Here is a 19912-nt window from a genome sequence, read left to right as displayed (position 1 = left end):
AAGTCCGGGCTATCCAGGTGAAGTGCGGTCCGACTGGTGGCCCAAGTCCAACAAGCCACAACCAGGCCGTAAATACACCACACGTGCCAGACTCGGCCCATTACCAGTTCTGCCATCCAGAATGGCTTTTATTAATTTCCTGCTATTTTTCCCCATGCCAACCCTTAGATGTAGGATAGAAATGGATTACATGACTGCTCTTTTATTAAATGACTCATTTACACTTTTAATCATTTACGAGGAGATTAGATGTATTACTTACATGAATTTCCTCTAGGGGATAAATAAAGTATCTATCTATCTATCTAAACAACAAAATAAACAAAAGCAAAGCAAGAATATCTGAATATGAAGCAAAACAAATATAATACTGAGCAAAATGTAATATAGAACAAAATGTGTAGAATATAGAGTCAGTTGATCTTCATCACAGTCATCACATAAACTGATCTGGTGTCAATTTATCATCCAGAGTGTGCAGGGTGGGGTCAACCTGTTAGTCAAGGGTCACTTGTTATCTAGTGATGCTGGATGAAGCACAGAGGAGCTCACACATCCTCACACACACACACACAAACACACACACACACACACACACACACAAACACAAACACATCCTCACACACACACACACACACAGTTCTGACACATGAAGCTTTCGCTGAAAAAAACATTTCCAAATGCTGTGTAATGCACTGCACCCTGTAACTGATTCATGCAAAAAAAATTACACTGGAAAAAACCCAGGCGGTATTAAAAAGTGTTACTCAACATTTTGACATAATACCAGGCAAACAGAGCATTAACTGTAAACGCTTGTGTTCCATCACTACATCAATTACTATTTGCTGTTTCTTTTCTTCGCTATTTGCTATTTGATTACTTGGTATTATTGTTTCAGTATTTGCTCTTGTTTTAATTTACCAGTTTTTAATCTCTATTTTTTTGTGACAGAGACATATACTGGAAATCTCACATAATAATAATCATAGTTGACTGCTCTACAGAGCTATAGAGACCTCTAGTGGTCAAAGGGAGGAAACTGCGCTGTTGTTGGAAAATTCATTGAGAAAACTAGCAACAGCAGGAGAGACTTTCCCACAGATATGCCAGTTTTTTTTGGTTAGAAGTGTATTGTGCCCAAGTATGAAAACTGCATCTGTTGTCATCCCTGCTACCTTTGAGAGTGCAGTATAAAGCACAATGTCACCACTTCATAGGGGCAGGGATGTGGGATATTGTTAGAGAGCTTCTGTGTTCCCTCCTCTGGCAGCCAAATGGACTTTATGGGCATGAACTGTCTGCTAAATGACAGGTTTGTGTTGTGGTTGATAACAACAAAAGAAAGCAGTGCAGCAGCTGCAAAACATGTTTCACTGTATAGCATAAAATAAGTTTAGCACTGGATAGTATATCTGCAACGTTAATCCTTGGTTGATGATAATAATCACCTTAAACCTGCATTCATTAATCGTTTGACCTCTTTGAGCGGCACAACAACTTGTAAATAGAAAATTAAAATATAATCACCTTCTGTTCGGTGCAGGGCAGGTGTAACAGCTGATGGGAGCAGTGAGACTGAACCAAGCTACAGGCCATTAAACCAAATGAGGTAAAAGATGCTTAAACGCTCTGCAGAACTGAGGGGAGCTGCAGAGTTTGATGGTAAGGCTCTCTGGGTTCATTGTGAGCGACATCTTTCCCACTACACACAGTCATTTGATCCACTGCTATTACAATAATATTCATTAGTGCAGCTTTAACATTAAGTTTAACAAGGTCAAAAAGATTAACATGTTTGCATTACTGTCCTTAATGAGGACAATGCACAGGCTGTATTATAGCAAGTACCATAAAAACAAATTATGGGTTTACATTGGTAAATTATGAGTATCTAGAGAGTGATAAAGCACTTTTGTTGTTCTTCATTGGATTTGTACAATGTACTAAGAAGTATTTCTTCCTCAGAAAAATACAATAATATACTCTATAGTGTAGTAGTGTAATGTTAAAAAAAGAGCTTTTGTCAGCCCAAATAACCGATATTGAAGGTAAATTAGGTGAATGGGTTCAGTCCTGAACCACCAAGAACAGGCAGCCATTTTCATGCAAGAAAATGTTAATGTCTACTTTCATGTCTACTTTTGAAAATGTTATTGAGAGAAAGAAATATTCCTTTAAAAGAATATCTGGTAACTTAGTGACTGAGTAACAATATAGGTAACTGAACTGTCTGAAATCCCTCCAAAAGAAATCGTAATACAAAACCCAAGCGATAGTTGTTACTTTAAATCATATGGCACAAATTGTACATTATATTACATCATATTGCAATCTGACATCAGGTCAGTGTGTGCAGTGCAGCAGCAGAGGTCTCTATTTCGCGGCACAGCTGTCAAACTGGGGCACTCCCAGGAGCAGACAATCTGACCAATCAGAGTGTTTTAAACCCAGCCGGAAAAGCCGAAGACATCCATATACAAGCTTTTGGCCCCACCCACTGTATAAGGGAAATATACTGAATCGCCCACGCGTTTATTGGTGTTCACGTGTTGACAGTGGCCATAGAGTGTAAACTGTCAGTTTGGTCCTATTATTCTTCCACTCATACAGTGTGGTTCAGATAACTCAAATTCACCTTTAAGTGCTCTATTTCTTGCCTGTGGTCGGTCTCAAATACCAAACTGCATTCAGATTTTTCTCTATTTAATATTTCCCTACTTATTGACGGAAGCATGTAGTACTTTTATGCGAATGAAGATTTTATTATGGGGCATTATAAACCACTTTCCAGTTCGGCATACGCGCACGGTTCTAAACAACTCTTTATTTGCGTAAAATGTTGACTTTTATATTTGCTACTCCAGATGTTTTCCAATTGTATATATGTCTTGGAAGGTGGATGAATAACACAAGGACTCACCCTATAAATGGGGGCTGTCATTTCGAAAAATGTAATTTTGTGGATTTTATTGATGCCGAATGAAAAGATTGCACTGGTAATTGGAAATGGCTTTGAGTCATGCTTCGTGAGTCACCTACTGTGACCGGTAAGTAAGAGCGAGTTTAAATCCCCGCACGTTCAAACGGAGTACGTCACGGGGGATGAGCTGAGCTAGACTGTGGGCTACTCTCGTCTTTCCCACAGGAGGCTCTGCTTCCCCAACCCCTTTGTTCAGTCTAGCCGGTGGGTTGAGTCAGAGGGAGGCTGTACTAACCCAACAAACCCATACCACAGTGGGAAACCCGACAAGAGCCCAGAAGAGGCCGGAAAAAAAAAATATCAGGTTATCTGGGAGTCCAAACCGAGACAGTGAGCGTGTTAAATCAGAGCCAGACAAGAGGAAAGTTGGTTTTTTAAGTGTTGCTGATGCTGCGTTTCATTTCGGAAACCGTCAGGACCTGTGTGCCAGTGGTCGGCTGCTAAAACAACGACTCATGTCCATTATCTTCTTCGCTCTTCCGTGGCTGCTTTAGCTATCATCCTGAAAAATGTACCGGCGGGCCAACCACTAATATCCATCGCCGGTCTGTTGCTGACACTGTGCAGTTGTTGCCATCACCCACTGATCCACGCTGGCTCTCCTTTCAGTTTCTGCTCAGCATCCATATTTGCATCCCAGGGAGTGGCAGCCGCTGATCCCCCCCTTATTCAGGCAAAGAAATTGAAAGTTGGCCGGTTGTCGGACACCTCACGGACGCTTTAATTTCACACAGGAAGGTGAGTAATTTCCTCTATTAATGTGCTTTTGTGCCATTTTTATTTTTTTTTGCAGGGAGGGACTGAGGGTTTAAGTGAAGGGCAGTCTGGACCACGTTGTCGCAGTAGCTACAACAATGGATCAAACTGGCGTTGTGTTACATTTTGTTGAGGTGCGCATTATCATCCCAACGCCTTCATCCTGTTGTTACTGAAACCAGGTGTCGATTAGAAAATGAATTCAGGCCTATGCACGTATATACACACACATATATATATATATTTATATATATATATATTTATAGAATAGCTCAGGCTAAATCCCAGCTGTAGACACTCAGAGGCCCTATTTTTGACTTTAGTCACAGCAAAACCATCATTCTCGACAGGTTTAATAGGATTGATTGCTCTAAAATGAATATGCATCATCTGGATGTGAGTAAATAATATGGAAAATGATTAACTAGCTCTGCCTGAAATCTGCTCGCTTTTCTCTCCTAACACCCAGTGTCTAGTTTAAAAGCCTCAACCAGATGTGTGTTGTTTATTGAAGGCTATAACAGCATTATATTTTCTTAATGGTCTCTGAGCCATGATTTGTAGGCCATGCTCCACTTGGGTACCGGCCTACATTGGCTTTCAGTCATTTTCATACCCTGTGGAAATTGATAAGTTGAGCATGGGAGAATATATGAGGAAGTGGGGTGTTATTAATTATAATAAATTTGATGTGACAAGTGTAATGATAAAAAAAAAAATAAGAGTCTTATTGTAATAACATGATTTTAAATGTGCGGTTAAATTCCCAGGTCTTAAATAGTTAACCTGAATAAAAGTGATGTAAAAACTACAAGCGTAAACTTTCTCTATGCTACTACAACGTTGGGTTTATGATTAATGAGCTGAGGGGTTTCCCGCCTTGCTCAGGGGCACTACAGAAGCAGTGTAGTAGTGGAATTACCACTATTATAGGGTGGGTAATGTAATGGCCAACAGAAATATGAACATAAGGCACAGTGTTTTTTTCTCTTACTGCTACCAATGAAGCCTCCTACATTATTGCTGCCAATTGGCAATGTCATGGTGAAGCACTCTGACTCTTGAATGTAAACAAATCCCAATATGGTGCTTTGTCTTTTTTGATATGATAAAATAGGGATGAAGACAAGACATACGAACTGAAGCAGCATAACAATCACATCAAGTTTTCTTGTAAACCCGTGGTTCCCAACATTTTTCTTATGCTTGTCACTGTTTACGGACCATGTGTCACCACGACTCGAGACCAGTTCATCCAAAAATAGATTTCTCGTCTTCAAGCTTCTCAGATTGTTTCATCTGGAGGATTTTCAGTGGGCTGAAGAAGTAGAAGTATCCAGGATGTAACAAGGAAAAAGAAAACATGAGAGTCACAGATTTATCTAGTGACTCACCAGGAGGTCCCGGCCCCCAGGTTGTTGCTGTTAGCCGATACTTCAGTAAACTAAAGTATGCACAAAATGTAAAATATGGTCATTTCCAAGTAATGAGAAGATTGTGAATTGCATAAATCTCTAGATAAATACTATATATTTGCTGCATTTTGCTTTACTGCACTGTTCAAATATTGTGCACCCTGTCATCTTCCATAATCTTAAAAAAGGAAAAAAAAAAGAGTTGTCCATTATTCTACTTTTGTGACACACAAGCATGCACTCAAAGCGTGCATCCTTTAAATCAGGCCTCATTCTGCTTATTTGTCCATTATTCTGTTAATCGTTCCCACATGTGTGACCGCCTTATCCCTCCTTTCTCATCCCAGCAGCTAAACATGGAGCGCGACAGCCACCACTCCCACATCTAGTGCCGGATCCACAAGCCTTCATCACCCAGGGAGGAGCTCTCAGGTCCCGGCCCGTCTCCCTGCCACTGTAGAATGAATATGCTCAAGTCCAGCGGACTGAAAATCCCTGGCCGTGGGCCCAAGCATTCCAGCCCAGTGGGAAGGACCTCAGCGGGTGGAACATCCAGCCCCGTCGTCCCTAAAGACAGTAAGTTACTTCCTTCTCCTGACCCCATGGAAAATAAAAAGAATTTCTTTCTCCCAGTTGTTTCTCCTCATCACCGGAAGTGGGTTAGACCATTTATTTTTGTTAATGACTCACTATAGCTCAGCTGCATTACATTAGACGCGCACAGAAGCCGGGAAGTGTTTACTTTAACTTCATCTTCCAGTGTATTCGCAGAGGTCTCCAGTGCAGCCTTTTCTTCTTGTTAGCTTTCAACAGCTGGGATGGATTTCACACTCTCTCCATTGAAAAGAATCTATATTTATATTGAAAAGAATAAATAATCATTCTAAAGCCATTAGAATTTGTCCAGCGTGGCCAATTTTTGGTTCAGTTTTCAACTGTCCATTTCATACTTTGTGTAGTGTTTCTCATATGTGTTGATCTTGTTAAGCTCCACTAATTTATCTTGTCGTAAAAGCATTGGACTGAATGACTCTTTAAGTGTGAAAAGATGACAAACAGAGAATTACCCCCTTGGCTCCACCGTGCGTTTTAGCATCTTTCAGCTCATTGCTTTGGTTTAAAGGGCCAACAACTTTACTGTCACTAGTTTACTGTCACCACACCTGTTTTCACTTAAAACGCACCAAACTGAAGACAGACAAGGTCTCAGCAGCACATAGCTGCTAAAGAGCTAAATAGAAGTACGTGGAGACAGAACAGACGTAAAAGGTTCATCAGGAGGCCAGAAGCATGATGTTTCTCCATGTCTGCTGGATGTGTAAATAAGCAACGTTCTGCTAACATGTTTAGTGTATCATCTTCAAGAGGTAACAATATATCAGTGTTATGTTTACAGTTTGCTGTGCTGCATGCTGGTGGTCAAAAATCTGTTGATGCTGCTGAAAATCAACATTGATAAAGCACCAAATGTGTATTCATCCACAGCTTAAAATAGTCCCCAACAAATGCACTGTTTACTCCTGTTTGAGTAATGTTTTCTAAAAACTACAGAGCCCAGCTCATACAGGAAATAAATGTAGCCCTTTTTAAGATTTGAAATGATATATTCATGATCTTAAAGATTTATATCCTCAGTAGGAACCAACTGGCTCTGAGTTGAGTGCTACAGATACGACAAGAAAGCTGGAAAGTATCAAGAGAGTCTGATGCATTGTGGGTTTTGGTCCTTTAATGGGGTTTGCTAACAATAACAACAATATAAAATACCACTAGGCTTATAACCTGAAATAAAATGGTAAAATGTGGACACATGACTTTGTTATACGTGACTTTGACCTTACAGCTACTGAAAAACAGTACTAACTAAATTAGACATTTCTGAAAAACACTCAGAATGAAAATTACAACCCCTGTCTCCAAAAAGTAATCACAGCTGCTCTCACCCTGAAATGCAGCCGCACCGTTTGTCCTCCCCAGTCCCAGCTCACATGACAGCCCCATCCCGCCGGCTTCTCACACGCACACGTTAGTTCTGTTTCTGCTAAATTACAGCGTCACTCCCAGCTGAAGCGAGCAGAAGAATAGCCGGCCTTCTTTGGCTGATAGTGTGCTCGTTTCTCATTAGCATCAGAGTGTATGGAAGGCCTTTTATCAGAGGTCGCTACAAGTGTGTCGTGATTTATGTCGATGGTGGCGAGGGAAGAAAAAGCGCAGTTATAGGTACACAAGCTGTTCTGACACAGGAAGTGTTTCATTTTCTGAATCTTACACTGTTTCTAACTGACAGCAATGTTATTAAATATTATGTTACAGTAATGATTTTCTTAGTTTTAACTATCACAGGGGCAGACCTGAGCTGTGTGGAAAAGAATTAAAACTGCTTGCAAGTGACTTCTCTCCTACTCCAGTACATAATTGTTTGAATGTGAACAGAAATGCTCCCTCTACATGCTGTGAATAGTGAATTAAATATAGTTCTTAGATGAGAAGGACATTTAAACCTCTTCTGTTTCAGCCTTGAATATGTTTTGCTGCAAGTGAAATAATAACAGGATATGAATAACAGTAGAAAATTGTGTTTTACCGAACGGTTCATGGCTGTAAATCTGTGAGCAATCCAAACATAATAAGCAGATTCTATACTTCTACGCTTTGCTAAAGCCATTTATGAGCATTTTGAAAGCGAGAGCAAACACACATTGCTTTCATACATCTGTCCCAGTTGTTTGATATTTGGCCTGGAGGTCATTTTTGTTTGTGTGTGTGTGGAGGGCATCACAGCTCAAACTGTGTCTGAAATCACCCTGTACTCATCCATTACCAGCTCAAAAAGCTAATCCTCTAATGTTGCAGGCAGGACTGAAGCCTGTTGCCCAGGGCCTGTCAGCTGTTAGGTAGCCGTCCATAACGTGACGAAAGCTCATCTAAATTCCTTCTTGCCTGTGGTTTTTAAACAGTTTGTCTCGACCGTACATGAGCTCATTAGTTTTCTCACATCCTGTTTATCCACAAAAGAAAATAACACGGGCAAGATGGATGCAGCACTGCTCTTTGTTCCCACTGTTGTTTTTGCTGTGTGTATTTTCGACCAGTCAAAAACCCTTTGAAAGTGTCTGTAGTACTGTCATAGACATCATCGCAAATAGGGATAATCAATCAAACATTTTAACATGTTAAAATGGCGCATCCAAATTACCATTTGAGGATATCAAAAACGTCAGACAGGGAACTGTGAACAGTGTTAAATTCAAGATATCTCCAATGTAGTTTTGACTAGTCCTCTCAGATATGTACAATTGAATTTTGAATAGTATTATTTTACTGACATCCAAAAAAGACAAGTAAGATATATTTTAACGTGCTGAATCACAGATATCTAATTGAAATTTTGTCTCGTCAGAGCTACACTGGAGATATCTTGTTGGTATCTTTAAATAGGCTCTCCACCTATTTTCAGACTAGTAACTAGTCTGGATATAGGTAGAAATATCTCAAATTTCCAGTTCTGTCCAGTTTTATAGGTGTATTTCAATGAACCTAACTGTTTTTAATAAGAGGATGTTTTGTACCCATAATTATTATGATTAATTCATGGTTTACCTCAACTTGGCAGTAAAATATTGGTGGGACGACACTGATGCCTCAGTGAGGACATGGAGGGATTATTTTCTTGCCCCAGACAGTCTAAACACTGACCTGGCCTCATGCTCCAAATCTCAGCCCTGTTTGTTGGTTTTAGCTGAGAAGACTGTGAGAAGGGTCCACTGTGTCGGAAGTTGGCAGAGTTTGTTAAATTTAAAGAATTGTTTAAGTTCCTTGAGGAAGCTGTAGTCGAGGAGTGAATGGAGGAAAGTATAGGAGCCTTTCTCAGGCTGCTTTTTGAAGTGAAAATAACAGAGCTGTGCCACCTCTCGTGATGCCACGTCTCCTGTGAACCCCCGGGAGCTAGTTGCTCCACAGAAATAGCTCTGCTGTAGTTGTAAGCTTGTTGCCTTTTTGGAGGCATACAGCTTTTTCCATTTGTTCAAAGTTTTCCTACTGTACATACGGTACATGTACTTACTGCACCTCAAATGACAATTTGTATAAATCCACTAGTTATTTGTTCCCTTTTCATTTTCGGCTTTAAATCATAGCTTACAACAGCAAGAGAGTGGAAAGATGGCAAAGAGGTGGGTGACATGCAACCAAGCTTCTAGACTGGATTAAATCAGGACATGTCGGGTGAACTGTGTGTTTTGTGTGTGCTTTCCATATTGTTGCATAGTGTTTGAAATCCTGGACAGTTGGATTTAGTCTAGATTTGATTTATGCTGTAATGCTCCCTGGATGGCCCCATATTCTCGGTCAACATGCACGCTACAGAGAAGATTTGCTGTTTTTTATTGCTCAGAGCGTTGACAGCTGTTTCCAGTGTTTGTGTTAGTTAGTATCAGGGTTACTGCTAATAAATAACTTTTATATGATAAGATAGTCCTTTTATTTGTCCCACAGTGGGGAAATGTGCAATTTTACAGCAGCAAAGTGGACAGTAGAAAAAAAGAAACTTCAACATAATTCAACATAATAATATAATATTTGCAATTAGATATTTATCTTTTTTAGTTCATTCTTCATGGACAGCAACTAAAAGTTACAACCTAATACCATATTGGGAATTAAATCAGTTGATATGCAATATGTGAATTTGCACCATCAATCAAAAGTTTCTCGCCATCAACCAAGCGTTTAATTACTCATCGTCCGCTGTGTTGTTTCTGCGTATATGGCGTCACAACTCTGCAAGTTGTGTGCCAAAGTTTTTATTGACTTTCCAAGTTGTTGTTCCGACTTCATGTGAATTTCCCAGTCAGAAGCTAATTTCTCAGATTATTCCGACACCACATGAATGCACAGTTAGATTCATGTACCTAATGAACTGTACTGTGTATCAAGCTATATATTGTGATGTAATGAAATTAGGAGGAAATTTATTTGAGAATTTTAGATAATCTCATGGGAATATGTGCTTTTTGAGTAGTCCAGTGAATTCCATAAAGTACATGACAAATCAGTGCACTTCATCTCAGTCCTGTAGATCTAGTGTTACCATAAATCCTAAAGTCCTGTGGTGATTTGCAGCATTATCCACAATAGTCTAATACAATAGATATTAAAGGGAAAGCTACATCAGCAGAGACAGTAGAGATTTGTTAGATAGTGGATTACACACTGTATGTTGTGGTATGTTCTGCATACACAAGACAACACTTTGGATGTTGATTTCCTTAATGTGTAAAATGATATTACCTGAAAACACTGAACATTTGAAAGCAGCAAGTAGAAAAGAAGTCAAAAAACATTCAGGCTCAACCCCCTCCATCTGTTGTTGTCCGCACTGCTCGGCCATACACAGCTGCCACAACCACTGCTGGAGACAACAACACAATATCAGCCTTGACTAACTGATGATAAGCCCCATTTAAAACCAAACAAAAAAAACCCAAACATGTTAGGCAGCGAATATGATTGTCATTGTGGGAAATGATCATAAATAAACAGAGTTAAAGAGGCCAGAGAAAGAGGTGTGTGTGTGTATGTGTGTGTAACCAAAGTAGGGAGAGATGAGGGGATAATTGGGGGGAGGAGGAGGAGGAGGAGGAGAGGGGGGGACGGGAGGAAGCTGTGGAGGTTTCATTGTGCAGAGCTGATGAATAGTGGGATTCAGATGGTGGTGGGAGGTGGCCAAACACAATAGTGAAAGTAAGGACTGTGTTTCCAGTCTTCCTTCTGCCGAGGATCCTTTTACCCTCATTCTGCTGTTGCCTCAGCAACACAAATCATGGGTTAGCTCAGGTTTTAAATGCTACACAGGGTTCTGCTGCTCTGCATCATATGTTGCATCGGTTGAACACTTAAGAAAATCGCTTTATAATTAGTATTAGAAGTCATACATAATGTTGCCAAGGGCTAAATTTGTTATTGGCCGGTATTAGTTCATTACAGCTATATTGGCTTCAGTATATGTTTACGCTGTGTCATTATTGACTTTTTTAAACATCCAAATTGATATCTGCCTCAAAATATTCAGTATCCGTCAGGCAACATTATCAAGGTTCATCATGGGAAATGTAGTGTTCTTGGATCTAATGTTACAGTATCTCTGATGCATTGATTTTGACTGTTATTTATTTTTATCTGTCTCTTGCAAATCTCCGAAACTTTATGCAAGTGCACTTCTAAACTGCTGAATACTTTTACATCACACTAGAGAAAAAGCTGGGTTTGCTCATGGAGTAGCATGAATCTGTAAAGATTTATAAAGTACTGTATGATATGGGAACTTATGCTGCAAAGTTTTAATTTGACCTTAAGACTTTGCTTTACTGCAGAACTCTCGATATTTGCTGAATAAAGGCTTTTTTACTGATCATAAGTTTCAGTGATATTAGTTTGAACCATAATTTTTTTCTCTTTTAGCTCAGTTAATTTGGACATAGTGAAATTAAAGTCAAGATGAATCATGATATTGGGCCGTGACCTTGTAAACAAGGTTTCTCTGGTACTTTGGATAGAGAACATGATGCACCAACAGACAACACTGTGGAATATGGGTCACACATAGACACTGATGCTATATGTCAAACATTCATTTTGACACATTACTGATCGATTAGGGACCTGAGTGCTCCCACGTTGTGCTCGTCAATATCTTTAGTTCATCTGTGTGAAAAATGAAATGGCACAAAATGCAGAAAATGATGAAGAAAATGTATATACATGTTTTCCCTGATTCAGACAAAAGCAAGTGGGCCACACATTTGAAAATGTTTCCTGCAGGATTTTCCAGTTGTGCAGTTAATCTTTGAGATGATCACTTGGGACTGACGAATTTTTGATTTCCCCCCCTAAAATAAGCCTCCACCAGAAGCGCCACATTCCTAAAAACTTTTGAACTGTATCATCAAGATAAAGCCTCTTTGAACTTGTACTTGTTTGCATTTGTGCCGAACGCGCCTCACATCACAACATATGGGAGCAATTGGGGCGTGAAGCAAAACCACTGGGGCCCGCGGAGCCCCAGGCCCTCTCTCAGGGTGTCGGGGAGACAGCCCTGGCACCAACCATTCCTGCACAGACACACACATACAGATAAACTCAGACTTTTACTGGCAGTGCGGTGCAGCAGACCGCGTGCTAATGGTGCCCTGCTCAGTTTACAGGCTGCTGTGGAAAACGCCAGAGATCCAGCTCATCTATGTGTCAAACAGGCGATATCACGGGGCTGCATGGCGGGGTTAATCACCGGCACATCACAGATACCGTCTCTCTGACCCACTTTTCAGGAGGAATTAGAGTAACGCCTAATCTTGCACAAACTGCACTGTTATGCTGGATGCTGCCACACAAGCAGGTTTTTTTTTTTTTTTTAGCCAGCATGACATGGTCAGACAGGATGAATGGTGTGAAGGCGATCCTGCTGGACTGCGAATGAGGATGTTCTCACAATGTATGCACTGTTTACTACTTGAAAGGGCCCTTAGCTGATTGAAAGCATTGATTTCATTTCAATGCACTTTTTATAACAGCATTTTATTTCAGTAATGTTCATAGTTTTTGTTACGTGAACACTTATGCTGCTTAAGTGGTAAATAATCCATGTTTCTCTTTTTCCCCCCAGACACTCCACTGAAGCCCACCACACCAACTAAAATCAATGAAGAGGGCGATGATGTTTTGGGCGACTACACAGTGGGTGAACAGGTCTGGGTCAACGGTGTCAAGCCGGGAGTTATTGCCTACCTAGGGGAGACCCAGTTTGCTCCAGGACAGTGGGCAGGCGTGATACTGAATGACCTAGTTGGCAAAAACGATGGTTCAGTGGGTGGCGTGCGCTACTTTGAGTGCCAGCCCCTCCAGGGCATCTTCACGCGACCCTCGAAGCTCACCCGACAGCCGGTCGGAGAGGGTAGCGACAGCCACTCCACCGACTCGCTCTCGGCCCAGAATCAGACTCAGCAGGGCGGCAGCGGCGCCCCACCTGGCCAGCGGGTGGTGGTGCCACTCAGAGAGGGCCTTCTCAACAGCGCTGTGAAAACAGGCAACGAGTCGGGGTCCAACATGTCTGACAGCGGTTCAGTAAAGAAAGGCGGAGATAAGGATCTTCGAGTTGGAGATCGAGTTTTGGTGAGTGACTTTGTGTTGGATGACAAATGGTTTGTTAGACGTGGGTTCCCTCTACTCATAGGGTCTGTGGAGAAGTGTTGAATTTTAAGAATTTAATTCCTGATAAAATATCTCTGGTAGGGCAATATCAGGAGATTGAAGAAATGGGACATTTTAGGGGTATGTAGCAGAAGGTATTTTTGATGGAACGGGATTGTTTACACGTCAGCATTCCAGGAAGAAAGATAATATTCCCACAAATATCAGTTATGGGTATCTCATATACGCAAGTGGCTTGATGGCAACCTTCATAGGTTGTTGTTTTTTTTGTTAGAGATTTCTCACCCATCCATCATTGTCTGTACCTGCTTATCTTGTGCAAGATTGCCAGGTGTGGGGGAGTAGGTTTCGTGGGAGGGTTGGGTGCTGCAAGAGACATGGTTAACCCTGGACAGGTGGCCAGTCTGTCACAGGACCAACACACACAGACAGACTAACCTGCACATCTCTGAGCCATTACCGAGCTTGCGACATACAAATTAAAATGTAGTAAAGATACCGACCGTACCACCAACACTAACACACTGTACAAGAACAACCAATATAAAGACGAGCAACATGACAGAGTTAATAAAAACAATTACAAGAGTCATAAAAACGCCAGAGAGGCTTTAAAATCCCCAAGAACTGTGAAAGAATCTAGTTCAAGGGCAATTTGCAGCTCAGGTTATTTAAAAGAAGCACAGCACCTGGAACTTCTGCCGAGGTTAGTGCATATATATTGGGTGTCTAAGTGTTATGTGTTTATTGGATCATACAGTGCAGTTACAAGATATAATGGAAGGAGATATGTCTGGTAGCTTGGAAGCTTTAGTACCAAATCAAAACGAGTTGTCCTGTAATTTTCAGTGCTGTAGTGTCGGAACTGAACATGGTTCAAGGTTTTTAGTGGGTAAATGAAAGCAGTTTCTGATTTGGATATGCAGAGAATTATTTAACACACACATCCAGCAGACACACTGGCATTCACTTGGAGTCATATTTGTGTCCGCTTGATGAATGTAAAAGCAACATTCACGCACCTGTTATCTCTGTTTTGGTGTCCACCATCAGTTTTTATCATGTATTTGTTGCGCAAGAGACTCCTTTAATATTTGGCATAGTTATTTGATTCAGTGTTGAAAAACATATTGATTAATTCATGTTCCGCCTCTGAATGTTGTACATGTTTAGGTAATTCCTTACAGCATTATTTAGTAATACTATTTGACACACTCGCTCTCTGGTGGTGAGTTAGGTCAATAGATCGACACCACTTTCATATCTGTCTAATAGCCAGCAGCCAGTTAGCATAGCTTAGCATGAAGACTTGAAACAGGTGGAAACAACTAGCTTGAATCATCCTATGATAACATTATCCTCCTACCAGCAGCTCTAAAGCTCAGTGATCAACATGTTATGTCTTGCTCGTTTGAGCAGTAAAAAAGTATATGTAAAGACTTCATTTCACCATGTGGTGGTGAAATGGTGATTTCAGTTTTTGGATTAAACAAACAAGACATAATGTTTTAATTAGTGAGCTATGTTTCCAGTCTTTGTGCTAAACTAAAATAAGCTAAGCTAAGCTAAGCTAACCAGCTGCTACCAATTAGCTATGAGAGTGGTATCTTTTCATCTAACTCAGAAAGTGAATAAGAGTATTTCCCAATATGTTGAACTAAACCTTTAAATCATAGCCTGTAACTAGTGTGAATAAACATACTTTCACAATCTATATATATAATTTAAAGTGTCTGTAAATATTTGAGACTAAGAGAATCCATAGTAGCTCAAAATAAGACAACATTTCCACTGGATGGCTAATTACAATTTCATGCTAGCCTTAGTGAAGATGGATTAGTGTGGTGTAATATGATGCATGGTTGAAGCCCACAGGGAAGTTCTGTTTTTCTTCATTCTGTCTAGTGCAACAATTCAACCTTCACCCAACTTCTCCCTATTCTGCACTACAAAAACTGGTCATAAAGTCGTAGCATGAAGGCTAGCATGTGAACCTCTGCGGGAGGCACATTTTTCATCTGCTTTTTGCTTATTTTCCCATTAGTGTATACAATGTTCACTGCATGGAATTATTGGCCCCAGGGTCACATTGCTTTCCATTTACTGATGGGCACAGGGGATAGTTACATCAGATCCTGCGTAGTTGGAAAACGAGGAGCTGGAGAAGCCTTCCCTATACTGGTCAATATTGTAAATCACTCCGGATTACTTTCAGCACTTAAGAGAGGAGAGACCACTGCTGACACATTGATCAGTGAATCCATCTATTTTCTAAGCCTCTCCCATGTAATCTATCTTACTGCGGTGGCGTGGATGTGCTGCCATCCAGTTGTCTCACGCCCCTCCTCTGCTGCTGGAAATACAACACTGCCTCAAAAAAATGTTGTGAAATGAGCACAAAGTCTGAAACTCAGATTACGTGCTGTGGACACAAAGCAAAGACTATTTTTCTCAATTTTTTTGTTGAACTATGAACAGGAGAGGGACTTTTTCTTGAACCAGAGGCATCCTTGACACTTTGACCTGCAGAGGAGTGATCCTGAATAAGGTTAAACTTTGCTGTTATGTGTGTGTTCATGACTAAATTATCAAAAAAAAAATTTACAAAAAAGAACTAAACAGAAAGAGAGCCTCAGAGGCTAAACACATGATTAGTGTTTCCATTTGCTTTGGCACCTTTTGACGTATGAGCACCACAGGAAGCACAGAACTGCCTCTTCTCTGCTAGCTTTGGTGTTTAACCAGAGGCCATCTAAAGGAGTGCTTTCTTTCAGTGGGGTTGCATGTGATGTGTATTTTGAAAGTTGCTCAAAGGGCCGGTAGTCAAAGTAATTCTCTCTTCACACAATCACAACACAGCTGTATTAGGATCAATTGGGTGTACATGTAGTTTAAATTATTTAACTAAACAGGATACATGAGAAATTAAAATGAACTCACTCTAAATCGAGTTTCATGCAGCCTGCACTATGTAAATGCGTAAACCAACCAGCTCATATTTCACTGGCTGATTACGCGCTTATTCACTAACAATAACATAATTCAAAACAAGTGTCATGCTTTGTTGTAAGGAACAAGAATATGAGTCTACAACCATGCTGGTGGCTCTGTGGTGCTGTACTATGTCACAACAGTGCTTTGAGCTAAATGCTAATGTCAACATGCTAACAGGCTCACAATGACAGAGCTAACATGCTAGTAGGCAATTTGTAATGTTAACCATTTTAGATTAATGTGCTAGAATGCTGACATTTGCTAATTAGCATACAAGCAAACAAACAAAGCAAACAAAGATTATGTTAATTTTTTCTGATGAATCGTTTAGGATATGAAATTTAAAAAATTGAGAAAAAATATCCATTACAGCTTCCCAGACCCGAGGTTTTATCCAATTAAAAGTCAAAAACCCAAAGATATTGTTCAGTTTAAAGTGATATACGACAAGAAACACAGCAAATCCTCTTATTTGTGTGAAAAATTACTAAAACAGTTATAAAATAGTTGCATATTAATCTTCTGTTGATTCGAATCAATGAATTGACTAATTGTTTCACCTCCAATTACCACTACACACAAAGTGCTGAGGCTGATGGAAATGTTTTTAGTTTTGCAAGTTTTAAGTCATAAACATGGCGCTAGAGAAAAAAAACAGGGTATCACCCAAGCAGTTAGCATTCATGGTCTGGAAACTATCCTTGAATGTCTGCACTAAATTGTTTGGCTAGTCCATCCAATAAATGTTAAGATATTTCACAGGATAAGTGAAAACTTTGACCTGCTGCTGGTGCTCGAGAAAAACTCAGGGAATCATCAAAGTCAGAAGGCTCCATCCTGTCTGTGCAAAATCTCATGGCGATCCATGCAATAGTTGTTGAGATATTTCAGTCTGGAGCAGTTTGGCGACCAACCGCCCGACTGACAAACCAACTAGCATGGCTCAAACCTCATAAACAGAATATATGAATTAATCAAATATGTCTGCATTTATGGTCACAAGAAATTCAATGAGGTTTAAAGTTTTAAGTTATAGCAGTTTATATTCACCATAGTATTTTTCAATAGAGACAGAGATACCTGGAAGATAATGCTTGAGGTACAGATTTAGCTCTTGCACCATTTTATGTTCACCAACTTTTGCATGCAGCTTTTGGATGAGATTGGTAACAACAGGAGCCAAGATGGGGGCTTGTGCTGAATGCCTGTCTTAGCACTGCTGGTATTTTGACACTGAGTCACTGAGACATCACACAGTCATGCTGACAGCAAACCATCTCAGTTTAATGTCTGGTGACACAGTTGCGTTTCTAGCTACGCTTTCCTCTTTGGCCTCGGCAGTTGAAGAGAAGGACAAGTCAGCGGAGGAGTGGAATATTAATTTGACAATAGAAATCTGAAGAGTGACTCACCACACCCTTTTTTTTTTGTTTGCACTTGTATTTGGGTCCATGTTAAATCCAGCAGACTCTAATATCGATTTATACACAAGACCAGGATGCACTCCAGAACAAGATTCACCTTTTTTTTTTTTCATGGTGCATGTTTGGTAATAAATGTTTATCTGTAAATAAGAGCAGATGTGGTACAAAAACATCTGGTGCTGATCTTTGCAATTTCCCACATCCTGCACATTCTGTACATTAATTTAACAACTGCCTGGGATTGGGAATCTTATAATGTAGTTAGAGAAACCATTAAAGATAATCTATTTACTAATCTATTACAGGTGATTGAAGGCAATTCATTAGATGGATGATTAAAATAGAAACAAGGGAGAGAAAATGTTCTTTGGACAAAAATGTCAGAAGAGTAATTTTAAGAAACGATCAGAGAAATCAAATGTAATCAGACTTAATTACCACAGTATCTTGTGCTGTGTCAGGTCTGGCTGTGTGTGTGTTTGGTATGTTATTTCTGTGACAGTTGGTGTTCCCCTTAAAGGAAGTTGTGGGATGTTCCCACATGCTGATGAGTTCTTGTGTCTCATACATGTGGTCGCCATGTGTGAAAGACATTCAGCAGCTGGACTCGTCTGTTTTGCACGCTGGCTGACCCAAGTGGCAGAGAGTGTGTGTGTGTGTGTGTGTGTGTGTGTGTGTGTGTGTGTGGTGTGTGTGTGTGTGTGTGTGTGTGTGGATTTCAGACTGTCTTCCTAACAGGAAACTGACTGTTCGTGACTGGGATGTGACAAAAGCCGATGTGGCACCCTATATATATCAACGAGGGCTGATGGCTCTCCTTTCGAATCAGAGTTCACATTTCTAGAGATAACTTTGATGAAATAAAATTAAATGGAGTTACAAATAATCTTATCGTCTTATAACTTATCCATTATTTTGTCAGTTCCCTCTGTTGTGCTTTAGTAAATTACTACAGTCTTATTCAGTGAGAATGGATTCATGCTCGGTGGAGAGAACAGCTGAAACTATTTATCAGATTCAGTTGATTGGCAGGAAATTAATCAGCAACAATCTTGATAATTTATCAAGGAAAAGAAGTATCCTCTAGTTTCAGCTTCTCAAATGTGAATATATGCTGCTTTTTTCTTTTTTTATATAATTATAAACTCAATATATTTGCATTTTGAATTGTTGGTAAAATGAAACAAGTCATGTGAAGTCAACACCTTGAGCTGTAGGAACTTGTGAACAGTGTTTTCATTATTCTCTGACAATTTATAGACGACTCACGAAAAAAACTAAACAAAAAAAACCCTCAATAACTAAATTGATGACGAGAGCAAATTAAAGAATATCCAGCTGATCTTTACAGAAGCTATTTGTCCAGTCCTGTGACCTCAGGTGTTCACTGTGTATCTCCTGTATTTCTAATGATTTACACAGTCTAAACTTAGAAGCTGTGCAGATCATAGTGAGCCACTGCCAGCCAGGGCGCTGTGCAAAAAAAAAGCAACAAAAACGTATCATGCACACCTTGTGCTGTCTCCGGCATCCAAAACAAACACTGTCATAATCATGACTGATGTGTCATTGATGATAATGGTAATTAAATTACTGCTTGGTCCTGTATATGGGGAATGGAGTCTGATCAACACTGGTTTTTGAGGCCAGTATTAATGTTGATATTTAAGAGTGACAAAAATCAGATGGTAATACATACATTCCCCATGATTTATCTTCTATATCATCATAACATTTTTTTGTATGGACCCTTTAAATGTGTTTATTAGAGTTATGACCAAGATGAACTAAGCAGGACAGTTTGCAGGTGGAAAAATACATTACTCAGTGCTCTTTGGTGGAAAAACTGTGTAATGGTGACACTGTTTCAAAACTAAATGTATCTCACACCTTCAGCATTTCTCTGTTGCAGCTTCTTTCAGGTGACAGCTACACAGAGATGCTCACAAGTAATTTTTTGCACATCCAAGTCAAGTCTCTTATGGCTGTAATGAGCATTTTATCATCTGCTGCTAGCTATCCGGTCTGCTAAGAACACTGCACTGCCATATTTAAGGAATTCAAAGCATGTACTGCATTATCATCACTCCTTTATCTATAAAGTCACACATGATAAGGGAGGGAATGACATTCAT

General features: G+C 40.0%; 1 protein-coding gene across 4 annotated transcripts in view; it reads left to right on the top strand.

Moving 5' to 3' along the window:
• The first annotated feature begins 3163 nt into the window (after positions 1-3163).
• The window catches only part of clip2 (CAP-GLY domain containing linker protein 2), a 41774-nt gene continuing 25025 nt past the window's right edge, over positions 3164-19912 (top strand). The window contains exons 1-3 of one of the 4 annotated variants that reach the window (XM_056397136.1): positions 3164-3721; positions 5505-5730; positions 12815-13320. In XM_056397136.1, coding sequence (XP_056253111.1) covers positions 5616-5730; positions 12815-13320 — 621 coding nt within the window. In that variant the 5' untranslated portion in view covers positions 3164-3721; positions 5505-5615. Of the gene's footprint in view, positions 3722-5501; positions 5731-12814; positions 13321-19912 lie in introns of all 4 variants that reach the window. The other 3 variants (XM_056397134.1, XM_056397137.1, XM_056397138.1) reach the window with 3 other exon arrangements.

Source organism: Seriola aureovittata, chromosome 15, assembly GCF_021018895.1.
Source record: "Seriola aureovittata isolate HTS-2021-v1 ecotype China chromosome 15, ASM2101889v1, whole genome shotgun sequence".
NCBI lineage: Eukaryota > Metazoa > Chordata > Actinopteri > Carangiformes > Carangidae > Seriola > Seriola aureovittata.
The sequence above is the reverse complement of the archived record's forward strand: the minus strand, read 5'-3'. Positions and strand labels throughout refer to the sequence as shown.